Source organism: Rana temporaria, chromosome 12, assembly GCF_905171775.1.
Source record: "Rana temporaria chromosome 12, aRanTem1.1, whole genome shotgun sequence".
Classification (NCBI taxonomy): Eukaryota; Metazoa; Chordata; class Amphibia; order Anura; family Ranidae; genus Rana; species Rana temporaria.
Window position 1 is genome coordinate 142,496,414 of NC_053500.1, and position 12,477 is coordinate 142,508,890.

At 44.4% G+C, this 12,477-nt stretch overlaps 1 protein-coding gene across 3 annotated transcripts in view; it reads right to left on the bottom strand.

Moving 5' to 3' along the window:
• Positions 1-228: 228 nt before the first annotated feature.
• The window catches only part of KCNJ16 (potassium inwardly rectifying channel subfamily J member 16), a 53,022-nt gene continuing 40,773 nt past the window's right edge, over positions 229-12,477 (bottom strand). For all 3 annotated transcript variants that reach the window (XM_040331031.1, XM_040331030.1, XM_040331029.1), the window contains exon 2: positions 229-2,780. In XM_040331031.1, coding sequence (XP_040186965.1) covers positions 1,350-2,726 — 1,377 coding nt within the window. In that variant the 5' untranslated portion in view covers positions 2,727-2,780 and the 3' untranslated portion in view covers positions 229-1,349. The remainder of the gene's footprint in view (positions 2,781-12,477) is intronic.

The window sequence follows — 12,477 nt, forward strand, 5'->3', positions numbered from 1 at the left end:
ATAATTAGCGGGGAAAAGAGCTTCTGTAACCCTCAGGAGACATTTAAAGCACTTCATACATCCCTAATGTCACCTTACCCCATTGAATTGAATGCATTTTCACCTAAATTTAGTAGACATGAAAACTCTCAGCTTGTCTCACCCCCCCCCCCCCAACAACAGTACGTAATATTCTTTGTCCTCTCTGAAGAAAAGCCTTCCAGTATTATAAAAGCAAACATGCAAACCTTAGATTAAAAAAAATGTGCATTTAATGGGTATTGACCTGCAAATCACAATAAATGTCCATACTGTGACATCAATACTAACAATACATAGCATAATAACTGTACATAGCATAGTGACTCTACATAGCATATCACATCCATGCATAGCAGTGCCATCTTAATAGCATCATGGGCCCCTGGGCAAAGAAATGCATTGGGGCCCAAACAATGAAGATGGTGACCTACGGCGTGCTACGCTGTCTGAGTCTGAAGATGGCAGAGGTGGGTGGAGCTGGTCTAGTTTTCCAGCCGCGGAGGCGGCACGCTATGAATGCTGGGGCGGCCGCGGCACGCTCTGAATGCTGGGGGGGTGGCGGCCTCTGACATCACTGGGTGCTAGGCGCTGGGCGGCCAGGGATTCTAGCAACCAGTGCAGTCAAGTGGCATGCCCCAGCTTCGTAGGCTTGGCGTCCCTTTTCTGCAGCAGCTTACAGTGCCGGGGCATGGTGCACCTGCCTGGGATTGGCCTTGCCCGTCCTGATGGGGCCCCATGGGCACCTGAGGCCCCTGGGCTGTGCCCAGGTGTGCCCACTGGATAAGATGGCCCTGATGCATAGGTGTGCCCAGCCTATTGCATTCGGTAAATTACATATTTACTGGCCCCTTTCCCCACTCATTCTAATCGGAGGTAGGTAAGGGGTGGAACCAAGGAACATTGCTCGGAGGTGGGTAGATGGCGGAGACAAGGGGTGACTCGAAAGGGGAGAGTACCTGCACCTATTTTTTGAGAAAAAAAGCCCTGGCTAGGACAAACAAGTGTACATCATATATAGTCACTGTACAAGTCTAGATAGGAACAAACAGTAGAGTACGTAGTAATATCTTGTGGTGTCTATGCACTAGAAGAATTTACATAAAAAAATGCATAGAAATACTTTTATAAATGAAACTAAATTGACTAAACTTGAGCCCTAGGTGAAAGCAGATCACACTACTTTTTTTTTGGGCTGACTGTCTATGGAACAATATTATTCATGGCTAACATACTAAAGCTTCCCTTCAAGGTGTCAAGTAACAAGGACTCAAATACTCAATACATGATTACATTTAGTAATCAAAAATTGTCGTACTCAAATATATACTCTACATATTACTCAAAGTCTTGAAGACCCTTTGATAGGACTTGTCCTCGATGTCCTGTATTATGTTATATCCTGTTAAGTTTTCTTTGCTGTCATCTATAGTACCAAGAGATGCCACACTTGCCATATTCTGTGACATGTTGAATAACCCATTGGGCATGGAGCTTGTGGACGCTACTTTAGATAAATCATTAAGCATGGAGTCCGTTGATTCCGAAATGTGTATGATATTGGTCATTGAGCTTGAAGACTTGTTTTTACTGGATAACACATTCTGTACTGGCTTTGGAGGTGTCTCGAAGGTGAACCGAATGGACACTGAGCTTGTGGTTGGACTAGCAGGCATGGCATTTATGTCCAGCTGTTTGGCACTGCAAAACGGGGCGTAGTACTCAGTCATTTCCTCAAACTGCTCACAGTCCACCTTGTAATATTTCTTCTTGGCCTCCAAGATGTTGTTGAACCTGAAACCCCAGAGGATTTCCCGTGGTAGGTAGGATGTTCGAGACTGGTGAGATGTTCCAGTGGAGTCGCCCGTGTATATGAAAGTAACTAAGATCTCAAACCTATCTGCAGCCAAAGCTTTACGATCCAGAGCATACAGAGGACTGTCTTGGTCAATAACATGGACTACGGTGACTGGTGTAACCAATATTATTTGGTCATTCACCAGTTTCAGGTCTTTGTATCCCATGGTGATCCCTTTCTCGTGGTCTTCATGATAACGCAGAAGCTGAGCTCGCACGTTTCCTTCAACAACATGGTTTGGTCGAAAGTCACCAACACGCCACATGAGGCACAGTTTGCCGTCCCGTATCCCTACAAGGGCAAAGTAACTAAAGCGTACAGTCTGTGCTCTTTTGCGGGCCGTGGCCATCTTGGCCATTGCTGCCCCAATTATAAAAGTGTCAATGACGCAGCTTAATACTGACTGGATGGTTACCATTATAATGGCAAAGGAGCACTCCACTGTTACGCCGCGGTATCCATATCCGATGGTTGTTTGTGTCTCCAAGGAAAATAAGAACGCCCCTACAAATGTGTGCACGTTGTCAACGCAAGGAACTATGTCCATGTCGTTTAGATCTCCATGCTGAAGAGCTATGAGCCAAAAGATGAAGCCAAACAACAGCCATGACAGGATGTATGATAAGGTGAAGATGATAAGCATGTGACGCCACTTCATATCGACCAGTGTGGTAAAAATGTCCACCACGTAGCTTTCCCATTCCCCAAGGATACTCTTGAAGTAGACGTTGCAGCTGCCATCCTTCTGCATGAAGCGGGTCTGGAAGGACCGTTTGCATACTACACTGTGTTGGTGCCAGGTGCTCTCTTTAATGTTTACCAGCCTCCAGGCATCAGTGGTGTGGCTCATCTTGATGTCAAAAGTCAATTTTCCACCAAAAACAGTTCTCTATTCATTTAATACCTATAAAAGAAAAGAAATGCATTGTTGTTAGTATTAAACAGTAGTGGGCAGAAAATGGGGTGTATCTCATTGTTGACCAAGTCAGTGTCTTTAGGAGATGTTGGCCTTATAATGTCATATGATGACTTTGAGCCTAACACTGCATGTGAAAAGACTTCCAATAACTTTCTTCTATACATGAGGGTCAACCATCACATCAGTATCCTATGAAGGGTCACGAGTAACAATCAAAGGTTCAATACAATGGGGTGTTGACTAAGTCGTGTCTTTAGGAGACCTTAAATGTAATGATAGTCTAACACTGCATGTGAAAAGATTTCCAATGACTCTTCTATATGAGGGTCAACCATCAGTATACCATGAAAAGGCCCTGGTTCAATACAATGGGTGGGCAGAAAATGGGGCGTATCTCATGTTGACCAAGTCAATGTCTTTAGGAGATGTTGACCTTGTAATGTAATATGTTGACTCTGAGCCTAATGTTGCATATGAAAAGACTTCTGATGACTCTTTTATATGAGGGTCAACCATCAGCAGGGCCGGATTAACAATGGGGCTGATGGAGCTGCAGCTCCAGGCCCCTTTCTCAAGATAGGCCCATTTGCCCCAAAAAAAAAAAAAAAAAAAACATTTTTTTTTTTTTTTAAGAATTTTTTTTTCTAAGATCGAATTTGGGGGGTTGTAGCTCGATGACCAGAGGTCACAGAAACCCCACATTTGGGGGTAGGCATGGGAAGAGCTACCCCACAACTGGTTAAAATATGGGACGGCTATCATTTATGGTTCCGGAGATACGGGCCTGCTTGCACAGCCTGTCAGAAGCTACATTCAGAGCGGCCAATATAAATACAAGCTGACACACTACAGCAGACTGATAGGATCACAGTGCTTATAATAATTATTTGTATATTACTCATGGTAATTAACCCCTTGCCACCCAGGCCAATTCTGACACTTCTCTACTACATGTAAAAATCATCATTTGTTTTTTGCTAGAAAATTACTCTATGGTGGTCTTTGCACCTTTTATGTTGCAGGGTACAGAGCTGCACGATTCTGGCTAAAATGAGAATTGCAATTTTTTTGCTTAGAAGATCACGATTCTCTCACGATTGTTGCGGCGTAACATCATCTTTCACATAAAAAAAAAAAAAAAAATGGGCTAACTTCACTGTTTTGTTTTTATTATTCATTGAAGTGGGCAAATGCAGTGTGACATAACATATTGCAGCAATTGCAATTGTATTCCCTAGAGTCTCTGCTAAAATATATATAATGTTTGGCGGTTCCAAGTAATTTTCTAGCAAATAATATTGCTTTCTAACTTAAGAAACAAGTGTTGGACTTTAAGTGGTTAAATTGTGTTACAATGTTAGTTAGTTACAATGTTTCATTTTGTTTACAAACTTCGCAGACTGCCCAGATTTGTTCTTTACACACAGAAGTGTATCCCTTTGATCTAAGAAGGAAGTGTCAGTTACAATGTTTCCTGTTAAAAATTTGGCAGACTGCCCAGATATTTTCTTTTGACAGCTGAAAGTCTCTCCACTTGTTATATGAAAGACTCAACAAACTCTGCATTGAAGATCGTCAGGGGGGTTAAATCGAGATCACGTTTTTTTTAACGATTAATTGTGCAGCTCTAGCACGGTATTTGCGCAGCAATTTTTCAAACATGTTTTTTTGGAAAAAAATGTTTCATTCATTAAAAAAACAGTTAGTTAGTTAAGTTAGCACAATTTTTTTTGGTATCCTAAGGCTGGGTTCACACTACGGTTTTCCCGTCCGTCAGCCGCATACGATTTCAGTATTGAAAACGTACGGGCCCAGACGGGAAAACGTATAGATAGAGAATGCATTGCAAATCGTATGCACTCAGATGCATCCGGGTGCGTACGATTTGCTGGCAAAACGTTTTTTAAACGTCCGCAAAACCGTGTTCAACCACGGTTTTGCGGTCGTTTTTAAAACAGTATGGCAAACGCATACGTTTTCCTTTAACATTAATGTTAATGGAAAACGCACATGTGTGCGGTTCCATACGTTCCCGTCCGTTTCAGCCGCATACGGTTTTCCATATAAATCGTATGCGGCTGACGGACGGGAAAACCGTAGTGTGAACCCAGCCTTAGCGATGCTTTACATTTTTTTAGGTTACATGTTTAGAGTTACAGAGGAGGTCTAGTACTAGAATTATTGTTCTCGCTCTAACGATCGTGGCGTATGTAACCTGTGTGTATCTGGCTCTGATACTACCAGTGCCTACCCAGCCACTGACTAGTAGCTCTCCCCAGCCTGTCCCCACACACCCTCTCACCTGCTGACCTGTGGATGGGGGAATCACTCCTGCAGTGTTATTGTGTTCTGCCAGTGCGTACAATGATCAGTGTTGCTAACTTTAGCTGGCAGCACTGATTGTTTTAAGAAAAAAAAACAGGCTGGTTGTACTCAAGTTAATTAATAGATTGACTTGTGTAAAACCAGCTAGCCTATACATAGATTGACTATGGCTGGTCTCTGCATAATTGGCGTAATTTCAATCCATGTATGACCCGCTTAACCACTACTCAGTGCCTAAATATCCTTCCACTCCTGTACATAGTGCTCACTGTCATACTCTCCACACTCCTCTCCTGTACATAGTGCCCACTGTCATACTCTCCACACTTCTCTCCTATACATAGTACCCACTGTCATACCCTCCACACTCCTCTCCTATACATAGCGCCCACTGTCATACCCTCCACACTCCTCTCCTATACATAGCGCCCACTGTCATACCCTTCACACTCCTCTCCTGTACATAGTGCCTGCTGTCATACACTTCTCTCCTGTACTTAGTGCCCACTGTCATACCCTCCACACTCCTCTCCTATACATAGTGCCCACTGTCATACCCTCCACACTCCTCTCCTATACATAGTGTTCACTGTCATACCCTCCACACTCCTCTCCTATACATAGAGCCCACTATCATACCGTCTACATTCCTCTCCTGTACATACTGCCCATTGTCATACCCTTCACACTCCTCTCCTGTACATAGTGCTTTTTTCCGTTCCCCTTGTACTCCTCTCCTGTACATAGTGCCCACTGTTAGACCCTCCACATTCCTCTCCCTCACCTGCACATACTTCCCACTTATATACCGTCCATACTCCTCCCCTATGTCGCTTACCCACAAAAACAGTTCTTTAAAATTATACTGAATATCCTCAATGTTACCAGCTCTAGAATGGACACACTTTTGTTAGTTCAACTAAAGGAAATATCAGTTCTCATATTTGTTCTGCCCCATTATTAGTACTCATTTAATTTTGTGATTACTACTATGATGTATAGGGGATCTCAGCTACTCTAAATATAGCACTTATATAAAAAAGTGGCCCTGAAAATAATTTTTAAATGTTGGCAACTGTGCACTTAGGTACTGCCCAAGGGCCACCGTCCACCGGGTCAGTAGGGGGCCCCATGAGAGGCTCCTGGGATCCTGTGATAATAAAGCGGTAGTAAACTTTCCTGACATTACTACTTTTTAGAGGCCCTGAGGTAGGTTATGCCACAATGTACAAGTATGCACAGCATATTAGCACATTAGTGTACACTTCAATTTTCAGACTGAGCCCTCCAGTGCTGCGATGAATCAGGCGGGGCCTGGACACTTCCATCTTCACCCGGTCTTCCTTCTGGGTTCTGTGCCTTTGGTCACTTGCCTTGGCTGGGCTGCGTTCATGTCATTCCCACGCATTTATTTATTATTTATTACACCCCATTCACACATCTGCAACAAAACGCCCGACGCCGGCCGCTCGTGCCGCTGGAGGGGAGAATTCCCATTGCTGTCTATGAGATGGTTCACATCTCATAGACGCCGTACACCTGCGGCATGAAAAAAAGTCTCGGACCCTTTTTTTCAGGCGGCATTGGCGTTCGGCCATACAAAGCAATAGGAAGGATTTGTAAAAAAAAAGTTACACTATTCGCGGCAAAATACGCCGCGTACGCGGCGTTACTTGTCGCGGAGGTGTGAATGCAGCCTAAAAGGCCCCACCAAAATCCTCAGCACCAGGCCCATGATGTTCTTAATCTGGCCCTGACCATCAGTATACCATGAAAAGGCCGTGGCTTAATACAATGGGTGGGCATAAAGTGGAGTGTATCTCTTGTTGACTAATTCAGTATTTTTAGGAGATGTTGACCTCGTAATGTAATATGGTGACTTGGAGCCTAATGTTGCGTGTGAAAAGACTTCCAATGAATCTTCTATATGAGGGTCAATCACCCTCACCAGCATACCATGAAAGGCCCTGGTTCAATACAATGGGTGGGCAGAAAATGAGGTGTGTCTCATATTGACTTAGACCCGGTTCACACTGGGGCGACTCGTCAGGCGACGCAGCCGCCTGACAAGTCGCGTCCCATTCTAGTGAATAGAACCGTTCTAATAGGAGCGACGCAAGTCGCTCCGACTTAGAAAAAGGTTCTTGTACGACTTTGGGGGCGACTCGGGGCGACTTGCATTGACTTATATACAGAAGTCATTTTGCAAGTCGCCTTAAAAGTCGTCTTCAGGTCGCCTGGCCGAGTCACCCCCGAAGTCGTGCCGCCCCTGTGTAAACCGGCTCTAAGTCAATGTCTTTAAGAGATGTTGACCTTGTAATGTAATACAATGACTCTGAGCCTAACGTTGCATGTGAAAAGACTTTCAATGACTCTTTTGTATATGAGGGCCAACCATCCGTATACCATAAAAAGGCTCTGGTTCAATACAATAGGTGGGCAGAAAATAGGATGTATCTCATGTTGACTAATTCAGTGTATTTAGGACATGTTGACCTCGTAATGTAATATGATGAGTTGGAGCCTAATGTTGCATGAGAAAAGACTTCCAATGACTCTTCTATATGAGGGTCAACCATCAATATACCAGGAAAAGGTACTGATACAATACAATAGGTGGGCAGAAAATGAGGTGTGTCTCATATTGACTAAGTCAATGTCTTTAGAAGACGTTGACCTTGTAATGTAAAACGATGGCTCTGAGTCTAACGTTGCATGTGAAAAGACTTCCAATGACTCTTCTATATGAGGGCCAACCATCAGTATACCAGGAAAAGGCACTGATTCAATAGAATAGGTGAGCAGAAAATAGGGTGTATTTCATGTTGACTAAGTCAATGTCTTTAGATGTTGACCTTATAATGTAATATGGTGGCTTGGAGGCTAACGCTGTGTGTGAAAAGACTTCCAATGGCTCTCTTCTATAGGAGGGCCAACAATCACTATCCTATGAAAGGTCACGAATAACAGGCAAAGGCTCTGGTTCAATACAATGGGTGGGCAAAAAGTGGGGTGTATCTCATGTTGACTAATTAAGTATTATTAGATGTTGACCCTGTAATGTAATATGGTGAGTTGGAGCCCTAAAACTGCATGTGAAAATGACTCTTCTATATGAGGGCCAACCATCAGTATACCAGGAAAAGGCACTGATTCAATACAATAGGTGGGCAGAAAATAGGGTGTATTTCATGTTGACTAAGTCAATGTCTTTAGGAGATGTTGACCTTGTAATGTAATATGTTGACCCGGAGCCTAATTGCATGTGAAAAGACTTCCAATGATTCACTATCCTATGAAAGGTCATGAATAACAGGCAAAGGCTCTGGTTCAATACAATGGGTGGGCAGAAAGTGGGGTGTATCTCATGTTGACTAATTCAGTGTTTTTAGGAGATGTTGACCTCCAGGGGTCAAGTCCTAGGGAAAAAAGTGTGGGAACTCCCACACAAGATCCACTCCCCCACCAAAAAAAAAAAGATGATACGCTCATATGCATAATTACTAAACCGCATGTTACTGGCCGCTTCATGTATATGGATTCATCGGGTAGTGTGCGGGTATTCCGTCACTTCCTCGATTCCGCAATGTCTCCTGGGAGCTTTTGTCATGCTTCTTTATAAATCCCGCGATAACTCGCGGCAGACCTCCGCAATGTCTCCTGGGAACAATGACAAAAGCTCCCAGGAGACATTGCGGCATCGAGAAAGTGATGGAATACCCGCACACTACCTGATGAATCCATATACAGGAAGTGGCCAGTAACAAAGTATTACTAAGGTTCGCCTGCCCCCTGACAGTGACTCGAGCTGGGCATCGCCGCTTAGTGAAGGATTGCCTCGGGCGGCTCGGCTGTTCTAGTCCTGCAAAGGGAACTGCGTTCCTGCTGTGAAAAAAGTGCAGGAACTCCGTTCCCACGCGTTTCCGCAGGACTTGAGCCCTGTTGACCTCGTAATGTAATATGATGAGTTGAAGCCTAATGTTGCACGTGAAAAGACTTCCAATGACTCTTCTATATGAGGGCCAACCATCAGTATACCATGAAAGGACACTGATTTGATACAATAGGTGGGCAGAAAATGGGGCGTATCTCATGTTGACTAGGTCTTTAGATGTTGACCTTATAATGTAATATGGTGGCTTGGAGGCTAACGCTGTGTGTGAAAAGACTTCCAATGGCTCTCTTCTATATGAGGGTCAACAATCACTATCCTATGAAAGGTCATGTATACCAGGAAAAGGCACTGATTCAATACAATAGGTAATGGATATTTAGCAACAAAGGTCACATCCAATCAATTTGTAGAGTTCAACTAGATTGTGAGCTGCTTGAGGATAGGGACTGATGAGAATGTACAATGTATATGTAAAGCCCAGTGTAAAGTGACAGTGCTATATAAGTACCTGAAATATAAATAATAATAATAATAATAATAATAATAATAATAATAATATAGCTACCTTTATTATGAAACAAAATCTAGTCTCTATCTTTGAAAATACAAAGGGAATGTTATTATAATACAAAAACAAAACAAAACAAAAAAACAAACAAAAAAATATATATGTATACAGGTGGCCCAGATTCAAAAAGCAATTGCGCCTGCGTAACCATAGTTACGCAGCGCAATCGCTTACTTGCGCAGGCGTAACGACTTCTCCTGATTCAGAGAGCTCGTTACGCCGACTGCAGCCTAAGATATGCGCGGCATAAGGCTCTTATGCCCTCATATCTTAGGCTGCATTCTTGCGATGGCCGCTAGGTGGCGTTCCCGTTGTGGTCAGCGTATAGTATGCAAATTGCATACTAACGCCGATTCACAACGTTACGCGAGCCCTGCGTACGCAGTTTACGTAGTTTGCGTACGTCGGGTTTCGCGTAAGGCTGCACATGCTAAAAGCAGGGGCAGCCAATGCTAAGGATACCCGTCCTTCCCGCGTCGCGAGGTTTAAATTTTACGTTGTTTGCGTAAGTGAATCTTTGAAGCAAATGACGTCCTTGCGACGTCATTTGCCGCAATGCACGTCGGGAAAGTTTCCCGACGGAGCATGCGCACTACGTTTGGCGCGGGAACGCGCCTAATTTAAATGATCCACGCCCCCTACAAGGATCATTTAAATTGCGCGCGCTTACGCCGGTGCATTTTGCCGGAACGCCCACGCAATTTACGGAGCTACTGCTCCGTGAATCGAGGGAAGCGCAGATAATTTGCGGGGGCGCAGGGCAAAAACGGTGCCCTGCGCCTACATAAAAACTGCGCAAATCTTACTGAATCTACCCCAATATGTATAAGAAAGATGACTTACAAGGTGTAACGTTCGTCTTAAAGGATATAAACTCTTTAGGAATTCATTAAAATTGTTATAAAAACCATAAAATAGTTTTCTTGGGTAAAAGAAATGTAAAGGTGGCGTTGGAGGCGCTCGGTTTGGCGGTACACATCGGAGAGACCAGCGGCGCCGTCATTGCGCTGAGAATATTCCGCGCGGCGCTCTTTTCACGTAAAAGGACTGGAAAAGTTCATTCATATATATGATTTTTTTTTTCCCCCGGCGAAGCGTTTGCGACTAACATGCGGAAAACAAATACAGAAAAAAGACGGAGGGGATCCGAAATGGAAAACACATTCGCCGTTCTAATTGTTTTCATGTTGACTGGATGAAGCAAAGTTTATTTAGAAAGAACCGCAAACATCGGGGAATAAATCACAAGCTACTGGTTGGCCGATTACCGAGGTGGTGGTGGTGGGGGGTGTTCGGTGTTCTGTGTCCACCTTAAAGGGGAACTCCTCCCTATAGTGTACTATATAAACTATATTGTCAAAAGTATTGGGACGCCGGCCGTTACACACACACATGAACTTTAATGGCATCCCAGCCTTAGTCCGGAGGGTTCCATATTGAGTTGGCCCCGCCCTTTGTCGCTATAACAGCTTCACCTCTTCTGGGAAGGCCGTCCACAAGGTTTAGGAGTGTGTCTATGGGAATGTTTGACCGTTCTTCCAGAAGAGCGTTTGTGAGGTCAGGCACTGATGTTGGATGAGAAGGTCTGGCTCACAGTCTCCGCCTCTAATTCATCCCAAAGGTGTTCTATTGGGTTATAATTGCATCCACTGACACCAATGCTGGGGGTTATTATTGCATCCACTGACACCAACGCTGGGGGTTATTATTGCATCCACTGATACCAGTGCTGGGGGTTATTATTGCATCCACTGATACCAGTGGTGGGGGTTATTATTGCATCCACTGATACCAGTGGTGGGGGTTATTATTGCATCCACTGACACCAATGCTGGGGGTTATTATTGCATCCACTGACACCAATGCTGGGGGTTATTATTGCATCCACTGATACCAATGACAGGGGTTATTATTGCATCCACTAATACTAGTGCTGGTGGTTATTATTGCGTCCACTAATACCAGTGCTGGGGGTTATTATTGCATCCACTGACACCAGTGCTGGGGGTTATTATTGCGTCCACTGATACCAGTGCTGGGGGTTATTATTGCATCCACTGATACCAGTGCTGGGGGTTATTATTGCATCCACTGATACCAGTGCTGGGGGTTATTATTGCATCCACTGATACCAGTGCTGGGGGTTATTTTTGCATCCACTGACACCAATGCTGGGGGTTATTATTGCACACACTGATACCAGTGCTGGGGGTTATTATTGCATCCACTGACACCAGTGCTGGGGGTTATTATTGCATCCACTGACACCAGTGCTGGGGGTTATTATTGCATCCACTGATACCAGTGCTGGGGGTTATTATTGCATCCAATATAGCAACCAATTATTCCTCGGGTACAGAAAGCGACCCGTCACCAGAAGACGCCGAGAGACGCCGATTAGACGTTTTCTGGGGCAATTTCGGGAATGCAGCTGGATTATCTTTTTTGTAATTTTTATTCTTTATATCAGATTTTGAAATAATTATAATATTAAAGGAGAAGTTCACATTTAGCGCTCCGGGGGGTAATAAATCCGTCGGTCATGTGACTTCAATCGCATCATAGCATGAGACTTCCTGTAATAAAGACCGCCCACTGCCGCTCCCTCTCCTTGTGCAGGGGGTCTGGTCTTGCCTCCGCCCCCTCCTGTAGTTTTCTGTAGTAGGTGGAGCCTGCTGGGACCCCTCCCACAGCTCTGCTCTCTCTCTCTCTCCTTGTGCAGGGGGACTGGTCTTGTCTCCGCCCCTTCTGTAGTTTTCTGTAGTAGGTGGAGCCTGCTGGGACCCCTCCCACAGCTCTGCTCTCTCTCTCTCTCCTTGTGCAGGGGGACTGGTCTTGTCTCCGCCCCTTCTGTAGTTTTCTGTAGTGGGTGGAGCCTACTGGGGCCCCTCCCA